The sequence below is a fragment of the Rosa chinensis genome, chromosome 2 (genome assembly GCF_002994745.2).
Source record: "Rosa chinensis cultivar Old Blush chromosome 2, RchiOBHm-V2, whole genome shotgun sequence".
Classification (NCBI taxonomy): Eukaryota; Viridiplantae; Streptophyta; class Magnoliopsida; order Rosales; family Rosaceae; genus Rosa; species Rosa chinensis.
This window is the reverse complement of record NC_037089.1, coordinates 80,939,322-80,964,537: the sequence shown is the minus strand read 5'-3', so window position 1 is coordinate 80,964,537 and position 25,216 is coordinate 80,939,322. Positions and strand designations below refer to the sequence as shown.

Sequence of the window (25,216 nt, the reverse complement as noted above, 5' to 3'; positions counted from 1 at the left end):
ACCACAGGTTCCTCGAATGTGTCTGTTTACAGACCTTAGCCATATGCATTCACGCACAGCTTCATGTAGAGCAATTATCTCTGCATGATTTGAGGAAGTAGCAACAAGGGTCTGTTTCGTGGATCTCCAAGATATCGCGGTGCTTCCCATGGTAAAGACATAACCTGTTTGGGAGCGACCTTTGTGAGGGTCAGAGAGATACCCTGCATCAGCAAAGCCCATCAAAACATCATTATCATTTTGATGGAGGGGAGGAGGAGAACGTCGGCCACCATGGAAAGTGTCGCCGGCGTTCATATTGCGGAAGGTGGCTTTTTGCCATGTGGGATCTAATCCCATACTTCCGTCCTTTCTTTTCTCCCTGTAGGGATAAAACAAGCCCATATCAATCGTACCTTTTAAGTATCGAAAGATTGTCTTTATACCAATCCAATGGCGGCGTGTTGGCGAGGAACTATGTCGAGCCAACAAGTTCACTGCGAATGAGATATCCGGTCTTGTGCATTGAGCTAAGTACAATAATGCACCTATTGCACTTAGATATGGCACTTCAGCCTCTAATAAGCCTTCGTCCTCATCCTTTGGACGAAATGGATCTTTTCTGGGCTCAAGGCTACGGCTGATCATGGGAGTACTCACAGGCTTTGCTTTATCTTCATTAAAGCGCCTTAGTAATTTTTGAGTATATGCTGACTGATGGATCATAATCCCATCACTACGGTGCTCGAGTTCTATTCCGAGACAAAACCGTGTTTTCCCAAGATCTTTCATCTCAAACTCGGATTTCAAATATTTAGCAGTTTCTTTTAACTCATTTAGAGTTCCAATTAGATTCATGTCATCGACATATACTGCTATAATTGCAAATCCGGAACTTGTTCTTTTAATGAACACGCATGGGCATATTTCATTGTTAATATATCCCTTCCTAATCAAGTAGTCACTTAGACGGTTATACCACATCCGTCCGGATTGTTTCAATCCATATAGTGAGCGTCTCAATCTTATTGAAAACGCGCTCCGTGGTTTAGAGCCATTTGATTTGGGTAATTGAAGTCCATCTGGAACCTTCATATATATCTCTGAATCTAGATCCCCATAGAGATATGCTGTAACCACATCCATAAGCTGCATGTCAAGTTTTTCGGAAACTACCAAACTGACAAGGTAGCGGAACGTTATAACGTCCATTACGGGAGAATATGTCTCCTCGTAGTCGATTCCAGGGCGTTGTGAGAAACCTTGTGCCACAAGGCGGGCTTTGTATCTAACAACCTCATTTTTCTCATTACGCTTTCTAACAAAGACCCATTTATGGCCAACAGGTTTTATATTTGGTGGTGTCAGCATTATAGACCCAAATACCTGTCTCTTTGTTAGTGAATCCAATTCAGTCTGGATCGCATCTTTCCATTTAGACCAATCTGCTCTTCGTTGACATTCTTCAACGGAGCGAGGTTCGATATCATCGTATTCTATAATTCCTTTTGCAATATGATATGCAAAAGCATCATTAATAGTCATAGAATTTCTATCCATCACCCCATGTATACTAGTGTAATTCATGGAGATCTCTCTATTCTCTGGAATTGGTTCTTTTATTGGAGCGTCCTCCAATGATGTCTCTTTGACATAACCATAATCCGGAATATTTTCATGAGAGGGATTAATTGTATCGATGATTAATGGATTATTTTGTGCCAAACTCGCTTTCTTTCTTGGGCGAGAATCCATCGAACCAATGGGCCTCCCGCACTTCCTGGCGGGAGCCATGGGTCTAGCCACTACATCACCCATATAGGGGACGTTGGCGCCATTCTCATGTATTCTTGAGATGGCATCATGTCCTCTAGTGTTAGGGACATCAATCCTTGCAGGCACATTTGCAGCAGGTATATGTGATCTTGTCACTTTAGCGATATCAGAAAACGCATCAGGCATTGATTCTGCTACGTTCTGAAGATCGAGAATCCTCCGCACTTCTATTTCAGATTGTGCTGTTCGGGGATCAAGATGAGACAGAGTGGGGACAAACCACGACAATTCCTGTCTTTTCTGTTGAACATTACTGTTCATGTCTCCCCCTAATGATGGGAAGACTGTCTCATCAAAGTGACAATCCGCAAATCTAGCGGTAAATAGATCGCCTGTCAAGGGTTCTATATAGCGGATAATGGTGGGAGAGTCATATCCAGTATAAAGACCTAATCGTCTTTGAGGACCCATTTTGGTGCGCTGTGGCGGCGCAATTGGCACATAGACTGCACACCCGAATATTCGTAAGTGTGAGACATCGGGCTCATACCCAGTGACCATCTGGGAAGCAGAAAATGGTTGGGTGGCAGTGGGCCTCAGACGAATAAGCACAGCTGCGTGCAATATTGCATAGCCCCAAGCAGAAATAGGGAGATTGGTGCGCATAACCAATGCTCGAGCAACCATTTGAAGTCTTTTAATGGCAGCTTCTGCGAGACCATTTTGGGTGTGTACATGAGGTACAGGGTGTTCTACCTCGATCCCAATGGACATGCAATAATCATCAAAAGTTTTTGATGTAAACTCTCCAGCATTGTCAAGACGAATTGACTTAATAGGATGATCAGGGTGGTGAGCCCTTAATTTAATGATCTGTGCTAGGAGTTTAGCAAATGCAGCATTTCTCGTGGATAATAGCATGACATGTGACCAGCGTGTCGATGCATCAACCAACACCATAAAATATCTAAATGGTCCGCAAGTTGGTTGAATAGGTCCACAAATATCACCTTGTATTCTTTGCAAGAATGGTATATTTTCTTTAGAGTCCTTTGCATAGGATGGTCTTGATCCTACCTTTGCTAAAGAGCAAGCCTTACAAAACGAATGATATGAAGTAGTTCTTTCGACCAATCTTTGGTTCGTACTTCTTTTCGTTTTGAAGAATGGATGTCCGTGTGAAGTTTTTAATATACGGAGCATCATATCACGACCTGGGTGACCCAAGCGGTCGTGCCAAAGTCTATATGTGTCAGAATCCCATAAATTTTCATTCATGACATGGTTGGATTCAATTACTCTGATAGTGGTTGCATATAATCCACTAGAGCGACACATAAGTTTCTCTAATACTCGTGTATTTCCGTAGTTATTAGAGGTAATGCAAAGGAACTCTTGTCCATTCTCACAATGTGTTTCCACATGAAGATCATTGGCTCTTATATCTTTAAAACTCAATAGGGTTCTTCCAGCCCTAGGAGCATATAGAGCTTCGATGATATTAATATTCGTGCCATTTGGCAACAAAAATTGAGCTGGTCCTCGACCATGAATCAATTGTGATGATCCTGCCATCGTAGTTATTGAAGATCGACTAGGCTTCATCCATAAAAATAATTGCCTGTGTCGTAATATAGTATGTGTGGTGCCACTATCAAGAAGGCATTCCATTTCTCCGGAAAACATACTGAAAAAGGAGTAAAGTTCGGAATATTAACACATGTCCATGACATTGAATGCGATACTTTATTAATAAGGAAAATAACCAATGATTACATCAAGGTTTCCAAAGTCTATTCCAAAGTACAATCAAACTTTATACAAATTGTAATTGCTCATTCCGTTTGGTAATTCCAATGAAATATGACCAGGGAAGTAGAGAGATGTTGGTGGAGCGAGGCTCGCTTAAATACCATGGTCTCAATTACTTTCCTAGACATCATATTTCATTGGGTACACCACATAAGAAAAAGTCAATACAATTGTTATTGATTAAGGCACATTTGCCCTTGGAAAATAGAAAAGGACTATTCTAATCAAAGTCTGCTGCATCCTCGTGCATTTGTTCAGCTTTGAAGTCCTCTATTGTGAGATTGACATCTTCACTATCTTCATTTTCGGCAAGGTTGGATTCTTGCTCCCTGTTTTGCCTATACTGTTTGTAGCTTGCAGCTAGTTTAGTACTTGCATGGCATTGTTTGAACCAATGCTCGATTGATCCGCATCTATGACACACGTCATTATGGTTGCCTCCTTTCATTGGAGGTGCAGTTTGTCCATGTTGTGGATATTCCCTAGGAGGGTTACTGCTACTACCACGCCTTATGATGCGACCTCCACGGCCCATATTGTTATTATATTCACCTCTCCCACGTGTGGAGTTGCCACCACGTGTGAAGTTGCCACGTGTGGAGTTACCACCACGTGTGAAGTTGCCACCACGAGTGTCCGCTTTAAAGTTGCGGTTTCTCTCTTTATTGGGGTGGTTATATGGGCCCGTACGCCTTTCTTGTCCCTTATTATTAGGGTATTGCTGCTTGCGCCCCTTTTTGGGTGCATTATAATTTGCCTCACGGACGCTCTTGGTTCCTATGGGCCTAGAATTATAATTCTTTACAAGGATGTTGTCGTACTTTTCAGATACCGACAAAATATTAATAAGCTCATTAAACCTTGTAATTCGTCCAGCATTGACTTCTGTGCGAAATTGCTTTGATATCACAATTGCTGAGACGGGAATGGTGGAGAGAGTCTTCTCAAGTAGCTCATCTTCTGTGAGAGGCTTTCCACAGAACTTCAACATAGCTTTGAGTCGAAGAGCTTCCGAATTATATTCTGCAACAGACTTAAAGTCGGAGAAGCGTATATTATTCCACTGAACCTTCAAGTCAGGGAGGAGGGTATCTTGGATATTACCAAAACGCTCTTCTAGCGCTACCCATAAGTCTCGAGCATCTCTCATTGACATATACTCTAGTCTGAGAGCTTTATCCATATGGCGCCGCATCAAGATAATAGCTTGTGCATGCTTTGTAGGTGTTCTTTGGAACACAAGGCCTGGATTAGGAGCTTGAATTATGGGCAATATCCCTCTTGAAGTGAGGTGGTTCTCAACGTCGGTTACCCAACTATAGTATTCCGAACCCGTTGAGTCAAGCATTTGAAAGTCGAGTCTAGGTGCATTCGACATCCTGAAGATAAGAGAAGATATATTAGTTTCGGAGTTCAAAACTTCCACGAAATCTAAAATCAATAATCTTTAGACCAAAACAATGATGTTTTGCGGACACTCTTAGTCCGAATATTATGAACACTCTTAGTTCATAATTACGAACGCTCTTAGTTCGTTTAGCGTGAATTTCTTGGAATTCCGCTTTTGATTGTAAGTTCCCGAGAAAAATAAAGAGAAGAAGAATAGAGTAAAAACTCAAAAACGGGAACTTTTAGTAAATATTACCTTGGAATAATATTGCCGGAAAAAGTTGTCCAAAAATTGCCGGAAAAGTCGCCGGAAAGTTGTCCGAAAGTCGCCGGAAAAGTTGTCGGAAAGTTGCCGGAAAAGTCGCCGGAAAGTTGTCCGAAAGTCGCCGGAAAAGTTGTCGGAAAGTTGCCGGAAAAGTTGTCGGAAAGTTGCCGGAAAAGTCGCCGGAAAGTTGTCCGAAAGTCGCCGGAAAAGTTGTCGACAGATGTGTCGACAGCTGCTCGGCAGGAGCTCGGCAGCTGCTGCGCAGCTGCTCGGCAGATGGCCTGCAGGTGGCTCGGCAGCTGCTGCGCAGGGCTTCGGCAGGTGCTCGGCAGCTGCTGCGCAGGGCTTCGGCAGGTGCTCGGCAGCTGCTGCGCAGGACTCGGCAGGGGCTTTCGGCAGGTATCGGCAGGGGCTTTCGGCAGCACTCGGCAGGAGCTTTCGGCAGGTCTCGGCAGCACTTCGACAGCGGTTCAGCAGCGGTTCGATTTTTCCGGTGGCCGGTTCAGGCTGTTTCCGGCCGGTTCTGGGCGTTCTGAAACCGGTTCTGAGCTTCTTGAATCAAGGGCTTTGATATGAGCTAGGGTTTGGAGGTTTTTTGCAAGTTTGAAAAAATGACTTCGATCGGATTATGAACTACCTCTCCTCTTTTCAATTTCGATTCTAATTCTAGAGCAATTTCGTGCTGATAACGTGTTTGAGGACAAGTATGAAATGATAAACAGAGAGAGAGAGTAATGTTTCTGTGAGAATAGAGATTCAAGTGTGTTTATTCATCTCACACAAAGAGGTATTTATAGGAAAATATTACAAGTGTGAAAGCTCAAAGAGTAACTCAATTTGATAACCTCTACATTCACAGCTGCAGCCTTCTATGGTGGCTGTGATGATGATAAAATGCCATGCTTGTTGCCCTTTGGCATAAAGCTTGTCACACAAGTCACAATACCTACATTATACACTCAAGTACCTATTTGTATACATGATATAGACATTTATACTATGACTCATGTTTTGTACATGTGAATCATATATACTACAACAGTTGTTTCAATTTAGTTTCGATATTATTTTCTGATCATAAACGCATCAGCAACTAAGGATTGATCCGGGTGTAACGATCCTTTATTTCTAAAATACTTTAGAATGTTTTCAGTATGCAACTCCTGCAGATCTTTGAGAATGTGTTTCCCTGATCCACCTGAGGCATTCCTCTGCAGTCCCCAAGGGATTAGCAATTAGCTTTTCTTGCTGCCAAGTAAAGAACACAAATCAGTTAAGCTTTTCAAGTTTACAGCAATTTTAATTGGTAATAATGGCATGAGATGTTTCCTTGGATACGTTAATGTATCAATACACCACCTTCAATGGGGTAGGCAACTCCACAGCCAGAAGGGAGGTAATCTACAACTGCATCGAGTTGGTCTTCCGCTGTAAGGAGCTGGAGCTACCATTGATGAAATCAATGTATTGATACCATAGTGCCCCGTAGACTTTCCCCGAGGAGAATGTATAGCTTACCCATTCTCTAATTAGTGGTCCTCCAGACTTGAGATGCAAAACGTTCGTCATGACTTGTGTGCTAAGCAATGGCTTTAAATCCCAGACTTTACCAAGACCTGATGCACAAAACAAGAATCATCAGAAAAGACATCCAAGCTCCTACTTCCCAGGGCTTGAACAAATCTCAGCTAAGCACTTTTAACCTTTTCTATACAGGGTAGTAATGCATTAATATGGAGAGGGAATATCATACATAAGCAGGGACGTTGATAAGTACCAGGATTAACTATGGCATTTTTTTGGCTGCCTTAAATAAAGCTCTTCGTTCTTCAAGTTTGAAGGTCTTGTTTAGATTAGCTCCAGCACAATGAACAACAACGTCCCTATGATATAACAATGTGGACAACAGCAAGGCAATGCGCCAACATTCTTTGTTTCGCAAGAGAATATCTGGAATTCTGGATTTGAAAATACAAGTATAGCAAGCCATAAGAAACTCACTTGAAACAAAAGAGAGAATAATTTAGGCTGTTAATCTATCGTACAATTAGAACATGCAACTAAAGCTGAGGGAAACAAGAAGGACCAGGAACCTAGATACCTGTCAATGCTAGAAGTTTTGATTCTTTTGAAGCAAGAGGGACATCACTGCCCAACTAATTGAATAAGATTCCATATGTACAATCCAAGTACGCAACACAATCGCTGGATAGGTAAGAAAAATAATCAATCAACATTACGCCTAAGAGAGAAACAGGGGCTGAAGAAGAAAAAGGTAGAATTAGAATGTATTTTACATATTGAATCAAGACTGATGCTTTGAATAATAATCCTAGAACACTAGTAAGGAAATACATTGAAGCAACAATTCTTATGAACTTAATATGTCTACAAATATATGATAGCTATACTGTTGAATGCTGTTTTCTTAAGCACATACCTGTCACATCCTTCTGATGGCTAGCTCACACTACGGATGAATACTGAAGAAAACCCCAAATAACTTCCAAGTCACATATATAGGTCATAGCTTGGACAGGTTGGTTTCCAGAGATCATCAGATCAATCTGATTAAGGAGAAGAATGAAATAATGAGTTGATAGTTCCTACATACCCTTTGGAAGCTTAAATTCCCAGTAACAAGCTAGACTATTATGCAGAACAATCAGGGGAATCAAAGCTGGAAAAGAAAAGGGGGCGGTTATTGCTAACCCAAATTGCTCCACCATTATTTTCTTTAAGGCTGCTGCTACTCTACCCCCCCCAAAAAAAAAAAAAAAAAAACAAACAAACTCTCCAAATTGACGGCACAAATATAAAGGTCTATTACTGCAGGGCAGCAAATTCATGCTTTAACCTGAAGCATTGGTGCAAATTTTTCGATAATGTATTGAAAATAATGAACATTTAAAAAGTATCATATAATATCCAGGTTCTGCTACAGAGCATAATTCTATGAATCATCATATGACATTTATATCTATTGTCTTTCTATTCATATACTATAACAATTAAGAAAAAAATATTAAAGCAACATAAAGTAGCATGGATAATTGAAGTTTACTAGTACAAGCAGCAAGCTCAACGTCAGGCTCATCAGAGAAGTTTCCAAGCCGTGCTTCAAAACAGACTACTTTATCTCAACAGGAATCAAGTCAGATTCCTGATCGCATCCCATATAGGAATCACACATCAAAAAAAGCTTATAATGTGCCGTCGTTCCAGCTTCTGCAGGAGCAGCAATTGTAACTGGGAGTTTCGTCAACTTCTTAACATGGGGAACTCTCTTTATAAAGACAACTGAGTCAAGCTTGTTATCGCTCACCACAACCCAACACCCGTCTTCTTTGTCCTTGCGGTACCTCTTCACGTCATCACAGCCCAACTGGGCTGTTCTCACCTTATGCCTAAACTCGAGATTCACTTCCAGAGTGAATTCTTCCCCGGCCCGTACATTCTCACTCTCCAGCACCTCATAATCTATCACAATGTCAGGAAATTGTTCGCAAAAATGTTCAATGGCCATCAACTCCGTCTCTGGCAACTGAAGGAGTTGATGCCTCTCGTCATCCTTCATCTCCTTCAAATCAGATATGGTTTGCACACTCTTTCCAGGATTTTCTTGGCATCTCTTTGCCAACTCCTTTGTGAAGTGAGGAAGCTGTAGAAACTCTGAGTCACCCTTCCACAATCCCTGGGTCAGCATCTGGCTGACTTCCATCACTAGAAGAGCAACTCTTAGCCACCCGTTGGTGCAACACACATCAACCATTGCATGAATCAACCTACTTGCATTTGTCAGCACCTCTTGCTGGTCCAAAGCCAGCTCCGCACCCACAGGTTGTCTAGAGAAATGGGCCTGAAGCAGAGCAAGTGCTTTATCATGAGAATCTGTGTATTTGGGATTCTCAAAGGAAAACCTCTGGTGGTTTGCTAACCTTTGGATCACCTCTTCCTCCCCTGGTCGTATAGGAAGTTCTGAAAACTCCGAAGCTTGAGCTAGAATCTGCAGAAGACCCTTCACTGTTGTTTTGGAAGTTAAGGAAGAACTGAAACGCTCGATGGTAGTATACTTAGCGTGATAATATGTAGCTATCACACCAAGGTTCAAAGGATAAAGATCCATGTCATCCTCGATGCTAACACACCCACTTCTTTTCAAATCATAAACTGTAGTTTCAACAAGCCTTGAGAGGTGATCAGATAAATGTCGGTAAGTAACTCCCTGGAGTTCATAATAGTTGGGATTTTGCGTCAGCCTCCTAAACAAGAAAGTCCAGCTAAGGTAATCAACAGCGTCTTGCATGGTTTCAATAATACCAGAAACAACTTCAGCATTTAGGATATCATGTAGGTAATGGTGCAATTGGCTTTCAACAGGGAATGCTTCGTACAAGAACTTCCTGTAGTATTCTTTACGAGGCGCGTGACAAAGGATAACACATTTCCCAGAATCATTTGGCTGCGGGAGATTGGCATGACCCATCATCTGCAACAGATCAGTAACAGGGTAATCAGTGCCATCATAATACTGGGTTCCCATCACAACCACCAAATGGGCTGACAACGGCACTCCCCAACACATTGAACTGCTCACGACACAGACTTGGATTGATCGATCTTTAAAAAGCTTTGTCACAGCTTCTTGATCCTCGCTGGGTAATCCCTCATGCAAGTAGCCCACCCCACAGCTCAAAGTGCTTCGCAGTTTTTCATCACTAACTTTTCCAATATCTTCTGAAAACTGCAATAAAAATGACAACTTCTCGACAATGTCAGAATTTGAGTAAGTCACCAGATTCTTAGCAGTTAGTCGGACATGTTTCATTGTAGGAACGTACACAAGAGCTTGTTTCCCATTCTTGGCATGTTGAACAATTGCAGTCCATGTTGCTTTCACCATAGCTTCCATCCTTGCATAAAAGTTTGCCAAATCAACCCCCTGAATGTCAATATCCAGAGGCACTTGACGCACACCTGGAGAAAAATTGAAAATGCAGGCATCTCCTATCCATTCTCCAAGGTCCTTTGCATTTGCAACAGAAGTTGAAAGAGCCACAATGCGAATCTTGGTCTTGGGTCGACTGGCTATCAGTCTCATTCTAGAGACTATTGTCTCTATGATCTGTCCGCCCTCACCACTAATCAGGTGGAGTTCATCCACAATAAAAAGACTAACTTGTTGAACATTCTCTCTCCGTTTCCAGCAACGGGATAGATAGTCCCATTTCTCTGGAGTGCTGATGATAACTTGACCTTGCTCGAGCAATTTCAAGTCCATGGCTAATTCCCCAGTTAATTTTACAACGTTCAGTTTGAGACCATCTCCAAATTTCTTCTTCCAGTCAACATAAGTTACCTCGGCAATTGCATCAAAAGATGCAATGTACACAACACGCATGACACAACCTTCAGGTTCAGTGCTCTTCTGATGATTCCTCAATATCGCAAACTCTGCACATATGGTCTTCCCATTTCCTGTTGGTGCAGCAACTAAAACATTGTCATCTGAATTATACAAAGCAGTGAAGACCTGAGTCTGGACAGAATTGAAATGCATAAGATCTTGATCATACAGAGCCTCGTATAACGGATTCCTCAATGCAGTCACAGGAAGTGGTTGCAAGTCCAATAACTCAGTCGGTGGAGGACACTTTGCAGGTAAGATGAGGTCCCTGAATAAAACAGGTAAAACAGTCTCGGACCTAAGCCACCTATCAGACACAACACGGATAAAATATTGAGGTGGAAGAGGTTCATATATTGGCACCGTAAAGATCAAAGTATGATCTTCATCCATATACTGTTTTTTCAGCAGGAAATATTCGTGATGAAGAATATGCTCTCGATCATTATTCTCCACTATTACCCAAAATGGCTCCACATATCCATGAACTTTGTCCTCCCATTGAAAATCCGGTGTTATAGTGAGCTCAAATTTCAATACTGTGTGAGTAATTGGCTGCAAATGGGCTGCGAGGTTTAATTTGGGAAACTGGTGGACCAACTTATGAAGTGTTCTGCCCAAAGTAGGGAAACGAATAAGTTCCCCTAGCTCCTGTGAAGACAGGTCATAATACCTTTCCCAGGCTAAATCCTTCTTCTCTAACTTCATCAAAATATCATTTGTTATCAATCCATTGAATTGGCGAAACAGTGTTTGGACAGTCCACATCCTCCTGCTAACCATTTTACACAAGTTCAAAGCCTTTTCTGCCACTTCAGCCCATCCTCGTTTCAAGGCAATCTCAAAAAGAGCTCGAAGAAGGCGCCCTGCACTCTGAGTAATAAAACTCATATCAGATGCCAAAGAAAAACCTTCAAGCTTCAGCTGTGAAATGTAGGCTTGCAGCAAAACATTAATCTTGGCACTGGGCTCGTCCAGGCTTTCCTTGACCACAATTGGTACGCGGTCCAAAAGTTTTGCCAATTCAATCTTTTCATCCTGCCGCACAGTTACATACTTAAATTCTTCACTGAGAGAGAACAATCGACAAAGCTCACTGTCCCCCATCGTTGGCTTTAAATGCTCATTATATGTGGACACTGTTCCATGTGTTATATAATAATAACTGGCAATGCGACCCAAGTCTGTAACCTGGAAGTATCCACTTCTTCTATCATATACGATCATATTGTTCTTTTCCAAGATGGTTGCAGCAGAATGGATCAAATCAGCTCGCCTCTCCTCCAACTTACTATCTTTTGCCAGAACATCAGCTTCCAAGCCATAAAGGATAGGACTTTTTAGCATGCGAACATACATGTAAGAGTATGTTAACCAATGAGAAGCTTCTCTAGCATTCTGAACATTTCCAAGAACAATTTCTGCATTCAATTGATCAGCCAACTTGGACAGAAATTGACTTTCAATAGGAAGTTGTTGGTTCATTAAAGAAAGATAGTGATGTAGTTCCTTGTGGCCAGTAATGATTATCCCTTCTCCACACGAATCATACTGGGGTCTTCCTGCACGACCCAACATCTGCATAACATCAAGCGGACTTAGTTCAGTCCATGCTCCCTTTTCTGGATCATAGATTTCGGTCCCTTTGATAATCACAGTGTGAGCTGGCAGATTCACACCCCAAGCAAGCGTTGCAGTGGAAACCAAAACTTGTACATGCCCTTTAGCAAAGAGATCCTCAACCAGTTGGCGGTCTGCTCTGTCCATACCAGCATGATGAATAGCAAAACCATATGGTAAAAGACTTTTGAGATCATTGCTCTTGATTTTGACCAATTCACTGCGAATGATTTCACAGCTACCGCTGTCTTCTTTCAGAAATCTACCAAGGGAATCATTAGCAAGTGCAGAATCTCTTATATCACCCGCTGTTTTAGCTGTTTCTTTCCTTGAGTGTACAAAAATAAGAACTTGATGTTTTCCAGCTACAGCCATCACCTTTTCATAGCAGAGTTGCTTCATCAACTGGTACTTCTGCCATGACTTCCTTGCAGTAATTCCAATATACTGTTGCGAAAGAGGGATAGGTCTGAAACTATTGTCAAAATAAAACAGACCCTTCTTATCAACACGCAAGAATGACGCCACATCTTCATAGTTAGGAAGTGTAGCAGATAATCCCACCAGGCGGACATGCTCTTTCGTGGTCTCAATCTGCCTGACAGTTCGGGCAACAATACTTTCAAGAACCGGGCCTCTACTATCATGGAGAAGATGAATTTCGTCAATGATAAGAAGCTTGACCCGTTTTGTAGAAGTATAATCTCCCGACTTCCTGGTAATGATGTCCCACTTCTCAGGAGTTGAGACGATAATTTGAGTCTCTTCAATTTGTTGGTGAGTCAGTGTGTGGTCACCACTTAGCTCCCTCACCGTGACACCATAGTCCTGCAAACGATTAGACAGATTTCCAACAACTTCAGCAACAAGGGCTTTCATGGGCGCAATATATACAATTTTGTACTTACTGTGGTCTATTGAACCGTCCTCCTGATTCATGTGCAGCCCCAACTGCTGAAGTATAGTGAGCACTGCAACATTAGTTTTTCCAGACCCAGTAGGAGCACATAAGAGAATATTGTCCGCTGCTTCAAGGGCAGTCCTATATACTTGACTTTGTACCCTATTCAACTGAGTCATTCCTTTGAAAGCCAGTTGAGTCCATTCTGGCATGGCAGATACTAGCACAAGTTTCTCATCAGAGTTGAAAGGTCTAGGCTTCAATGCCGGCACATGGATTTCTTCATATCCCTTGCTTGAATGTCTGTAAGACCCTTTCGGAAGCTCAAACTTGTTTGGCACCAAAAATCTTCTACTTTGTTCTTGTGCAATGCTGTCGAGATCAAGCTGCTGATCCTGGTTCTTCCACCAATCACCACTTTCTCCATCTCTGTCAACAACCCCAGCCTTCTTCAACTTCCGAGCCTCTGCTTTAATACTCATCTCCTTACTCTTTTGCCTCTCTTTCACACTAGCCCTCATCAAACACAGCTCCTCTACAATTGCAGCCGAATCAGGACCCGAACGCAGCATCTCCTCCTCGATTCTCTTCCTCTCCTCCTGTCCCCCAGCTCTAGCCAAACGAGTACACCACACAATCTTCACCCTGTTCAGCAACAAAAACTTAATAAGCCCAAACTTGTCAAACCGGAGCTTCTCCAAAAGCCTGGATTCCACATCCCTAACACCACCTTCACCGAGTATACTAACCACCTCTTCAGCTAGCTCCCGACACTGTTGTGGCTCAATCTGTTTCTCATAAGCCTCATATATCTTCCTCTGCACCCAGTAAGCATCAATCTCATGAACATTCACACTCACACCTTCACTACATTCCACCATTACATCATCACCATCAACAATCGCTCCGCCCGCCACCGACTCCCTTTGTTCCTCCTCATCCTCATCCTCATCCTCCACAACCGTACCAACACCCTCCTCCTCCTCCTCCTCATCCTCTTCAAAATCAACCGCAACTCCCACATCGAAATCACCATCACCACAACCAACTATGTCGTCGTCGTCGTCGTCGTCGTCACCGTAATCGGTGATCAGCTTCCCAATCTGAACAATCTGATCAAATACATTATCACCGACTGAATTCAACAAATTCTCAATCTCTTTTCTCTTATCAAACCTCTTACCTTTAATCACCGCCAGAACCTCGTCGGCGGCGCCGTGCACCACACTCGCCGGCTGGTCACCCAACAGCTGCCGAATCACGTGAAGCATCGCCTCGTACGCAGCCCGGGTCTCCTTCGTCTTCGGCCTGTAAACGACGCCGTCTTCCTCCGTCGCAGTGAGCACGCTCTCTTCCCAAATACGGCGCCGTTTGCTGGAAGCAAAAGGTTCCGGGGGACTCGGGTCGCGGCGGTGCCTCTTCGGCCTTCCCCTGCGAACCCTATCACCGAAGCTTTTGGGGTCGATTCTGCCGCGGAGAGACTCAGCCTCGCCGCTGGGCACGTGACCGTCACGTGAGCGAGGGTCGGAGGACGCCAGGAGGACCAGACTGGAATTCGATCGCAGCTGGTATTGGTTGTTTCGCGCGTGAGCTTCCGCTCCACCACCTCCCGCCATATTCTGAGATTTCTGTGGATTCGATTCGTAAAGAGAGAAACTTTTTTTTTTTTTTTTTGGACTGGGGAATGGAAAAATCAACCCCGTTAGTTGGTTTCGTCGAGGACTTGTTGTATATATAGTTTTTTCATGAGTAGTGGCCAAGTAAATTGACTTTGCTGCCCTGTTCTAGTTGGTACTGGTCAAGCGATTTTTTTTTTTTTCTTTAATTTTTCTAGTTGGAATAGAATAATGGTCCCATGGTGAGTCAGGTGTAAAAAAATAAAATACATTATGCATACTAGCTCCTTAACATGTGCTCCGCACGTGTCAATTTGCTTTTTTTATTTTTATTTTTAATTTTAAAAAGTTACAACAGTTTCTCTCCTGATTTTGGAGAAGTTTCTCATTTTTTCATGGGAGGTATTGCAATTTTTTGAAATATGATACAGTCAATTGACTGTCTTATCCTCATATAGAAATCATTTATTTTTTAACATCTATATTATGTGAGGGTATATATGATAGTTCAAAAATTTAACAATTCCCTCAAGAATTTACTTAATTATATAAGATATAAAGGGGGTACGGTACAGAGCGTGCAATTAATAGCAAGTTAAAAACCCTAGCCGTAAGTCTCTCACAATTTAATGTCAAAGATGACGGAGACGATAGGGGAGAAGGAGATCAGGTGGTCGCAAGGACTCCCAGATGATATCTTGCAATTGATAGCACAACGACTATGCATATCAGATTACCAAGTGCTTCGCCAAGTATGCCCTTATTGGCGAGCCGCTGTGGATAGAGGTATTGCCACCGGGTCTTGCCCTCCTGCTCCTCAACTCCCATGGCTTTTGCTCTTCACCTGCAATGGCTTGGCACGGTCTTTAGATTCTCTCCATGCCTTCTACATCAAACACCAACACTCCTCGGGTAATATCCAATTAAAAAGTGATAATTCAAGGTTAATTCAAGTGGTGAGGGGAGTTAGTAATTAGACTAGACTAGAACTAAACTACATTAGGGTAAGTTCGATTCTCTAAAAATGTAAAAAAGAACAAAATCTCAATAACCAGCCAACGAGCCCAACTGGATGTGGGCAACAATCAACAGCCCAAGTTAATCTTTAATCAGTATACAAGTCTCTCACAATAGCAAGTTAAAAACCCTAGCCCTAAGTCTCTCACAATGTCAAGTATGACTGAGACGATGGGGGAGAAGGAGAGGTGGTCGCAAGGACTCCCAGATGATATATTGCAATTGATAGCACAACGACTATACATATCAGATTACCTTGTGTTTCACCAAGTATGCCCTTTTTGGCGAGTCGTTGTGTATAGAGGTATTGCCACCAGATTAGGGATGGCAAAAATCCCCAGCGAGGCGGAGCTCCATTGGATACCTGCCCCTAATGGGGGGAGAATTCGGGGACAAATGGGGAATGGGGATGGGGATCCCCAATCTATCTAAGATTGGGGATGGGGTGGGGATGGTATTGTGATCCACATCCCCAAACCCGCCCCAATAATATATACATATATTTAACTTATATATATTTTAATTTATTTTTTATAATATAAATCACTTTACTACTTTACTTTAATAGCTACAGTTTTACTTTAACGATGTTTTGACTTTTGCACTCACTGAATTATGAATTTAATCATATTTTAAATTTATTTGTTGTAGATTTTGATTTTAAAACAGACAATATGAGAAAAAATTATTTTATTTATTAAATTCTTATTGGGGATTTAGGGCGGGTTTGGAGGCTTAGTCCCCAATGGGGATTGGGACGGGGAATCCCCAACATATTTTTATTGGGGATTGGGGCGGGGATGGGGGTAGAAAATGACCCCAGGGATGGGGATGGTATTGTGATCCCCATCCCCAACCCGCCCCATTGCCATCTCTACACCAGATCGATCTTGCCCTCCTGCTCCTCAACTTCCATGGCTTTTGCTCCACGACTCAAGATGGTCAGCTGGGACTCATGATTCTCTCGATGCGTTCTGCACCGAACAACACCAATACTCCTTTCTAAGGGCTCCAACATCTTTCAGATCAGAAATGATGTCTCCTGTTTATGATTCTTTCCGACATTGGGTTGGTTCAATCGAGTCGTGGCTGATCGTAGCTGTTTATCAACGATGCCGCAATAACAACAACTCTACTGTCGTCAACTTCTTCTTGAATCCACTACCCCCGAGTCATGCTCCCATCAATTAAAGGACTTGTTCTTGATAAAAAGTGTAGCCTCTACAAGTCTACATCACCAGCACCAATAACAACGCTGCAGCAGAAGCAGCACAATTGTTTCGTGGCTGCTCTTTGTTATCAAAACTGTTTGGGTATTTGTAGGCCAACTGATACATCATGGACACTCATTGAGACCATAGATGGGCTCGACTATTCAATATCTTTAATAATTGATCTGAAATTATATGTTGCAGGTAGAGAGAAGCTTAGAGACAGTAGTAAGTATAAAGTATTAGGGAAAATGTCCATTTACTCAAATTTGAGCTAAACTAATCCCATTTACCCAAACATCTTATAAGATTGTCTACTTACTCAAAAAATTATTTATTTTTTACCCTAATACCCAATTAAAATTTTTTTTTATTTTTTTTTAAATTTATTTTTTGGACAATTTTGCCCTCTTTCCCTTTTGTCACTTAGAGAGAGAGAGAGAGAGAGAGACTTCACCGGATTCCGGCGGCCGGTGACCGGTGTCCTGTTTTATTGCCCCCCAATAAACTGTTTATTACCCCCAATAATACCCAATAAACTTTTTATTGCCTCCCAATAACCTTTATTGCCCCCTAATAAACTTTTTATTGCCCCCCCCCCCCAATAAACTTTATTACCCCATAATAAACTTTTTATTGCCCCCCAATAAAAATTTATTGGCGGTTAATAAAAGTCTAACGACCTCTTTGCGAACTTCCAGCAATCTCCGGACTGGTGATCGGAGTCCGGCGTCTTATTTTATTGCCCCCCAATAAACTTTTTATTGGACCCCAATAAACTTTAAAAAAATTTATTGGGGGGTAACAAAAGTCTCCGACAACCTCTTTGGAACCTCTGGTGACCGGTGACTGGAGTCCGGCGACCGGTGGCAGGATTCCAGCGAGGTCTTCAATGATTTTTTAATTATTTAAAGGGAAAACTTGTCTTTTTACATTTAAATTGGGTAAAATCTTCAAAATCGATTTATCGATTGTGTTTAAGTGGGTACACAAATCTTTTGGTGGAGTAAGTGGGCATTTATTAAGTCCAAATTGGGTAAATGATCAAGAGCCCCTAGGCTCTGCATTGACGTCCCGAATTTTACTGATTCGAATTCGAGACAGTACCCTCGTCTAGTAAAAGATTCTGCATCCAAGGAATTGTTTATAATTCTTTGTACGAGTACGATAGGAAAAGGATTCCTAGCTAGTGTATAAGATGGAGGGCAAGACTGATGATAATCCATCCTGCGAGGGGGTTACTGACCTTGGTGATCGAATATTGTGTCTGAGCAAGACAAGCAATAAGGTCATCAATGACAAGACACTTGGGAAAAATTGCATCTATTTTGCTTTCAATATTACAGAGGGTTTTTGGGTGTATTCCTTGACGGATCTGAGCTTCAAAGGGGTTAACTTGCCCAAGGATTCCTCGTCAGTCGTCTCCAAGCGCTCGAACTCTTTGGCTCACACCCCATCCGTGGTAGCTGTAGGTACAATTTTTGTACATTCGTATTGGCATTCCCATACAAAACTATGTCTCTTTACTGATCCTGGAGAATAAGGTAAATGCATTTGCATAAGCATGGGATTGAAACATGTGTTGCAATCCCCGAGTCTGTAGTCAGTTTCATGTGGAGTCTGTTTTTGGAAAGTAGGGTTTGGATTTTATGTATTTACGTTTTTTAAAAGATTCTTCTGATTGTTAAAATCATGGTGATGATGTCCTAGGGTTTTTAGGAAGTGTCTATTCCTAATTGATTTTCTTGAAGATTTGTTGGAGTTCATATATGGGAAGTTTCTTTTCTAATTAAATGGATATTAGGGTAGAATCTTTGCATGATTATGTAGTTGCTGCAAGGCTATCATATAAGCAGGAAAAAGACACGGTCTACTCTGCTTCTAGAGACACAAGAATATTGATAGAGTCTTGCATGTTTGGTTGAGTTTGAGTCTTCACAAAGAGTCAATACACTTGGTCCATGTATAAGTGTTATTGATTATGTTCTCATATGCATAAAAACTCTCTTGAGATCAGTAGAGAGACTGTGAAGAAAGAAGAGCAAGATCGTGTGATCGTTCAAGTGAAGGAGTTCAAGAAGATAGACAAACTTTGTGTTAGCTTTTGTCTAAACATTGTAGCCAAGCGAGTGCTATTCAAGTTTGTAAAAGAACATATCCTTTTTAATAAGATGATTCTTATTTTGGGCTCTCAAGAGTAAGAGCCCCGCAGTGTTTTTAATCTCATATTTGAGGTTTTGACTGCGTTACCAAAATCTGTATTCAGTTTGCTATTTTGGTTTCTGCTGCCCAGTAAGGATTGATCCGTGCACTGCAATCCCCATTTTCCAGAAAAACACATTTTGTCCTTGTATTTTCAGTAGCTCTATTCCTTTAGAAGTTGAACTGATTGCACCCTGAATCCATCCGAAAAGCTTACAGTTACTTTGCCAGTTCCAGCCTATGTGTTACACTGTTTTTGGTTATTTCAAGTCTATGGTCTCTTTGAGTTTTATATGTCATTTGAGCCATATTCATTGCAGTTTTGTTTATGCTAGCTAGTGTTGGTATCTGGAGCTTCCGGTTTCTTTGATTGTGTTTTTTTTGTAGAATCCCTAAAATCACTACAAAATTCTAGCAGAGGTTACTCTGCTCGTGTATTTTTCTATTTCATTCAGCTTTTATTCATTCATGAACGTTTTACACGCCTTAATGTGTGAGGATTCGATCTATCGTTTTCTATTGCTGACAGGCATGTTTATGTTGTTGAATTGTGCATAATAACTACATCGAAAATCTAACTGCAACTAGGGGAATACTGGTGGATCCTAAGTTTGTGAAAATCAGAGTGGTGATACACTGATACTGCACTACATGCTTCAGCTTATTGCTGCAACTAAGAAACAGGCCAAGTTGGTAGCACGGCACCTAATTCATTCCATCTTGCTCCTCAACAATACGAAGCCATGAATCTCAAATACTGTAGTAGGGGTGTCAGAAATCTTGACAAGATATTATAAATAGTCTTATACTCCAATTGAATAGTCAGAATCTTAATCGTACTGCTGATGACGTATCTGGCATTTACCCCTCGAAATATGACGGATCTATGAAAATGATCAAACTTATTGGATGCCTCTTCTTTTTGTAAGGTGAAGTCCAATTGATTAATCAATGAAAATAGGTGCTCGAAAAGCCTAAACAACCTTTCGACCCTATAGCTAAGAGGGTTATTAGGGATACAATTGATAGATTACCTCAAAAACTTTTCCATATAAAAAGTTTGCATCAATGAGAGTACATATACGATGTATCTATGGGCAACATACAAAGCGCCGAGACACCTCTATAACAACAAAGGGATATCGATCAAGAAAGAAGCGATCGATGCTCTCATTTTTCAATGTACAACTTACTTTTTTCATAATTTGTACCGCTTCATCAAACTTAATATTCAATTTAAAAGTGATAATATAAGGTTTGTTAAAATGTTAAATGATACCTTTTAAGCCCTAATCACTTTCATAAGCATTTGAAAAAGAACAAAAAAAAAACTATCACTGTAACAAAATAAAAAACAAAATCTCAATAACCAGCCAACCAGCCCAACTAGATGTGGGCAACAATTAACAGCCCAAATTAGTCTTTAATCAGTATACAAGTGAAACCACAGGGGCATTTCCGTAACACGACTATCCTGATTCGGCTATAACGGTTGCTAAAATGACCATCTCTCTTAACCAGTCAATCCGACGGCTAAAACATCCACAGAATTTTTGAAACCCTCATCCGACGGTCCACAGGTAACCCCCCAAAAAACTAGCCGTTAGACGAAAGAGCGTCCATAGCTCGAACGTTCCCTTTTTCTCTCCTTCTCTCTCTTTCAATTCCCTCATTCAATTATTTTCTCTGATCCCAAAACACCCAAATCTTAAAAACCCAATTTCTTAATCAAAACCCAATTGCGGTCACTTTCCGATGGACTCGGTCGGCAAGAGCGCCGGAGCGGTGACTCCGATCAGAGACCAACACGGCTCCCGATCCAAGAAGCAAGAAAACTCCAGATACTCCGAGAATCTGAACCCCAACGTCTCTCCCGGCCCGAAATCGGCCAAGTCCCAGAAATCGGGTTCCAAGAACCCGAACCCGGTTTTCCAGTCGCCCCGGAAGAAGATCCGGGAGAGGAAATTCGTGGTGGCGAAGAAGAGAGGGAAGAAGGAGGAGAATCCGAATCCGAATTCGAATTCGAACACCGAGTGCAGCAAATGCAAAGAGAAAGGCGGCGATTCGAAGAAGAAGTGTCTGTGTGTGGCTTACGAGAATCTGAGGGCTTCTCAGGAGGAGTTCTTCAAGACCCGACCCGAACCCGAAAACGGGTCGAAGGAGTCCGACGGGGCTGATGATCGGGAACTCGAGGAGGCCTTGCTGATTCAGGACCAGGACTTCGACGATCGCGACCCGGGCGAGCCCGACCCGACTGACGAAACGGGTACGATTAAGAGGAGGAGGGCGAGGCTGTTGGAGGAGGCGAGGAAGAGCGTGCCGGCGCGTGGGAAGGTGATGCACTTGGTTCAGGCGTTTGAGAAGCTGCTCACGATTCCCAAGGAAGGAGACGAAGCAGAGGAAGAAGAGAGTGGTAAGAAGGCTACGAAGTGGGCCTTGCCTGGGCTGCAACCGCCGGAGGCCCATGAGTCGTCGTCGTCGTCGTTTTGCCGGTCGGATTTGTTTCTGACGTCGGAGAATCTCGGGCTGGATCGCCGGCCGTCGTTGTCGTCGTCTTGGGATGGAAGGTAAAATTTTATGAACACTACGTGTTTGTTGAATTGCCTCACTGGGCTAAAATTGCAATGTAGGGTTTATGATTAGCACTAGGGTTTATGGATTCATTACAATGTCTGAATTTGTTTGTTTTTGCTGTGTTGATTGATGTAGCATTTCGAACAGGACATCGAATGGGGGGAGGAGAAGCCGAAGAAATGTAAGATGTTTGTTACTGTTTTCGAGATTATATGGAGAGTGAGATTGTTTGCCAAGTGATGGACTAATGGACTGTTGAATTGTTGTTTTGGATTTCAGAGCTCGGAGTCGTCTGGCACGATTGGAGGAAGTAGATGGAAAAAGAAGCAGCAGCTCAGAGCAACTAGCCTTAAACCATTCAAGCTCAGGACAGAGGTAAATGTAGTGAAAATGAATGGTGTTGAAAAGTGGACAAAGTTTATAGACTTGCTTTGGTATTGGTGTTAACTTTGGAAGTTGAATTATGACTGCAGGAAAGGGGGAGAATGAAGGGAGAAGAGTTCATGAAGAAGGTACAGGAGATGATGATACAGGAGGAGAGGCAGCGGATACCGATTGCTCAGGGCCTGCCATGGACAACAGATGAACCAGAGGTTAACTCTTGATTTGCTTGATTTTATTTCCTGTTGCATAGTGGCTAGAAATTCATCACATGGACACTATTGTCATTGCTATTGCTAGACAGACAATATTGATTTGCTGACTTGTATGTATATCTTTGGTGTTTTTCATCTCAGTGCTTAATAAAACCTCCTGTAAAAGAGAGCACAAGACCAACAGACCTGAAGCTCCACACTGACATGCGGGCAGTAGAGCGTGCTGAGTTTGACCATCAGGTGCCTTTTATAAATCATGTTCTCATCGTTTCAGTTACTCTCAAGCTTAGTTGTGCATATAAACTAGATATACATAAGAATAGAAGATATCTTTCTTATTAGTGAAGTTGTCAAAATCTGTCTTTGGGTTGGTGCACTACTCAGGAACCTTCTTAAAAAAATAAAATAAAAAGATCATGCATAGCTTATATTGAGTAAACTTTTTTTCCAGCATCCTAACATGTGAATGAGTAAGCTTTTGTACAACAAACCTTTGTGCCAGCATGCTGACACGAATATCACATCCTATAAACTGACTGTGAGATAACAAAGGTGTACAGTTTACATGTTTTTGTTAGTACATTCCGTTCACAGCCTATAATTTCATTTTGTAGATATATACACTATCACAGCATGACTTGCACTTTGTTAATGGAACAAAACTTTAGTGGTCGTTTGTCCATGGTATGAGGGTACAACTTTTCAGCTCTTAGACTAAAAAATGAGTTGCCTATTTGAATTCAGGTGGCAGAGAAGCTGAGCCTGTTTGAGCAATACAAGATGGAAAGAGAGAGACTGCAGAAGGTAACCCAAATTTCAAGAGTAATGTGTACTTGATGAGCTTACATCATTGTAGTTTTTCTTCAGCTGAGTATTCATTTTGTTATTTTGACTTGCAGTTGGCAGAAGAGGAAGAAGTAAGAAGGCTGAGAAAGGAGCTTGTTCCAAAAGCACAGCCAATGCCCTACTTTGACAGGCCTTTCATTCCCAGAAGGTAAAATCTAACTCATCTGGTTGTACAGTAATAGACCCCTTTTCTTCAAGTTTCTTACATGCCTAGAACTATATGGTTGGGTGATATTCTCATATTGGATGAAAATGATGGTGTGTTCCAAATCCTTTAATTTCTGAAGAAAGATCTGAGTACTGACTTAAGAAAATTCCCTTGCTTTTGTGCGGTTTCTCTGCAAGTAGTTTTAAAAGAACATGATTTTTGCAATTTTGCTGCATTTGTTTTTTCTTTGTAGTGATTATGGATTATAGCCTTGGGTTAGAATGATGCTGATGATATTATTGCACTTTCTAAATATGCAGAAAAAGAGAGTGCAGATAGTTTTGGGATCCATCTTAACACAAAGTGGGTTACATAAATTGCTTATGTCTTGTTTTTAACTTTCAAGAAAGAGGAAGAATTAGTACTATAATATATGCTGCATATCCTATTAATAACATTGATATACTAAGAGCATGTCAGGTTATCGCGTAATAACTTGATGCGGTGAAGGTTTCTTATGCTTTCGTGTTTGATTGTGTTTCAGGTCAATGAAGCATCCAACTATACCCAAAGACCCAAAGTTCCATATCCCTCAACATAAGAAGATCAAGTGCTGCTTGTCATGGAATGATGATATGAGCTCCTACTCTTATCAAAGTGAAGCTTGAAGAAGACAAGAAACTTGCCTTATTTGTTTGTCACAGCCATGTTTATTCCCCCGTTATGAATAATTGATCCCTTCTATTTTGTTGCCAAATTGGTTTCTTTCTGATCCATGTACATGAATGAAGCATAGCAGCAACCAGTTACGTTGCAATTTTTGGTTCCATTAATTTGATTCTTTGAAAGGTTATGGATATAATCAAGCATGAAAGGAGAGAAGCAGATAGATAGCTGTTTCTTTTTCAGCAAGAAGGAAAAACCAAAAGGAACAGAATTTGTATGGCGAATTTGACTTGCATTCTCCAATGATATTCTTGAAAAGAAAATGCTGCACTGATACAACGAAACCCCTAAGACTGATAGAGATAGCTGTTTCTTTTTCAGCAAGAAAGAAAAAAGAGGAACAGATTTCGTATGACAAATCTGACTTGCATTCTCCACTCACATTCTTGAAAAGAAAATGCTGCACTGATAAAGCCAAACCCCAAGGACTACCAAACTTAAAAACCAGAGGAAAAAACGCAAGGCCATGAACGAGATATTGGGATAACCTTCAAAATATAAACAAGTTCAAATGTACATAATCTACTCAAAACCGATCAAACTACCGATACTGAAGTCAGGAGTCCTAGCATCCTGAATACCACACGGTACTGAAATTACAATGCAATGTCATAATAATATCCTCAACTACTTCATCAGAGATTAGTCGGATTAGGACAAAGCCATCAGCTGCAATACCCCAGTACAATTGTAATCCACCATGGTATTCCACCAGCAAAAACACAAAAAGCTTCTTCATAGCTGAATCCATTTCTTGTCTGCAGTCAACTCAAAAAGCCTAAAATACTTATTACCATGCTTTTTGCTTGCTTGCCTCCTGAAATTGCTGCTAAAATCATGTGTATTCCTATTGATAACTTTGGTGGTGAGCCCGATAAGATAAAATTATATGGAAGAACACATCTGATGGAAAATTTACTGTGAAGAGTGCTTTTAACAGCATTGGTGATGATTATCGATCAACCTGGTGATGGTATATGGAAGTGTATCTGGAGCTTAAATATACATCCAAAATTGAAGATTTTCACTTGGTTACTGGTCAAGAAGAGGCTGCTTACCAATGCGCATCGTGCTCATAGACATCTTACTAATGACCCAAATTGTATTCACTGCCCTGGTGAGTCTGAAACT

The 25,216-nt window shown here is 41.5% G+C and overlaps 3 protein-coding genes across 5 annotated transcripts; 1 reads left to right on the top strand and 2 right to left on the bottom strand.

The window, feature by feature from the left end:
* Positions 1–3,735: 3,735 nt before the first annotated feature.
* Positions 3,736–5,373, bottom strand: LOC112190672. Its single transcript, XM_024330143.2, has 2 exons — positions 5,213–5,373; positions 3,736–4,946 (listed from the first exon to the last, which is right to left on the bottom strand). The coding sequence occupies exon 2, from the start codon at positions 4,943–4,945 to the stop codon at positions 3,788–3,790; it is 1,158 nt and encodes a 385-aa protein (XP_024185911.1). The 5' UTR covers position 4,946; positions 5,213–5,373; the 3' UTR covers positions 3,736–3,787.
* Positions 5,374–5,485: 112 nt separating this feature from the next.
* LOC112186769 (DExH-box ATP-dependent RNA helicase DExH12) lies at positions 5,486–14,838 on the bottom strand. Its single transcript, XM_040514096.1, has 7 exons — positions 13,062–14,838; positions 8,286–12,980; positions 7,662–7,788; positions 7,323–7,426; positions 6,999–7,179; positions 6,740–6,837; positions 5,486–6,469 (listed from the first exon to the last, which is right to left on the bottom strand). The coding sequence occupies exons 1-2, from the start codon at positions 14,763–14,765 to the stop codon at positions 8,352–8,354; spliced, it is 6,333 nt and encodes a 2,110-aa protein (XP_040370030.1). The 5' UTR covers positions 14,766–14,838; the 3' UTR covers positions 5,486–6,469; positions 6,740–6,837; positions 6,999–7,179; positions 7,323–7,426; positions 7,662–7,788; positions 8,286–8,351.
* Positions 14,839–20,836: 5,998 nt separating this feature from the next.
* LOC112188972 lies at positions 20,837–24,188 on the top strand. 3 transcript variants are annotated; one of them, XM_024328213.2, is made up of 9 exons: positions 20,839–21,762; positions 21,905–21,950; positions 22,049–22,144; positions 22,243–22,362; positions 22,507–22,605; positions 23,110–23,169; positions 23,265–23,359; positions 23,680–23,722; positions 23,904–24,044. In XM_024328213.2, exons 1-8 carry the CDS (start codon positions 20,951–20,953, stop codon positions 23,696–23,698), a joined length of 1,347 nt encoding a protein of 448 aa, XP_024183981.1. In that variant the 5' UTR covers positions 20,839–20,950; the 3' UTR covers positions 23,699–23,722; positions 23,904–24,044. The 3 variants fall into 3 exon arrangements, with proteins under 3 accessions (XP_040370952.1, XP_024183981.1, XP_024183980.1); XM_040515018.1 differs by lacking the exon at positions 23,680–23,722 and having other exon boundaries at positions 20,837–21,762; positions 21,917–21,950; positions 23,904–24,188; XM_024328212.2 differs by lacking the exon at positions 23,680–23,722 and having other exon boundaries at positions 23,904–24,188.
* Positions 24,189–25,216: the final 1,028 nt, after the last annotated feature.

Coding starts and splice junctions, on each gene's coding strand:
- LOC112186769 (XM_040514096.1), bottom strand. CDS start 14,765: ATGGCGGGAGGTGGTGGAGCGGAAGCTCACGCGCGAAACAACCAATAC. Junction 12,981..13,061: donor TGCAGGACTATGGTGTCACG/GTGAGGGAGCTA, acceptor ACTCCTGAGAAG/TGGGACATCATTACCAGGAA.
- LOC112188972 (XM_024328212.2), top strand. CDS start 20,951: ATGGACTCGGTCGGCAAGAGCGCCGGAGCGGTGACTCCGATCAGAGAC. Junction 21,763..21,904: donor TCGTCGTCTTGGGATGGAAG/GTAAAATTTTAT, acceptor TGATTGATGTAG/CATTTCGAACAGGACATCGA. Junction 22,363..22,506: donor GGACAACAGATGAACCAGAG/GTTAACTCTTGA, acceptor TTTTCATCTCAG/TGCTTAATAAAACCTCCTGT.
- LOC112190672 (XM_024330143.2), bottom strand. CDS start 4,945: ATGTCGAATGCACCTAGACTCGACTTTCAAATGCTTGACTCAACGGGT.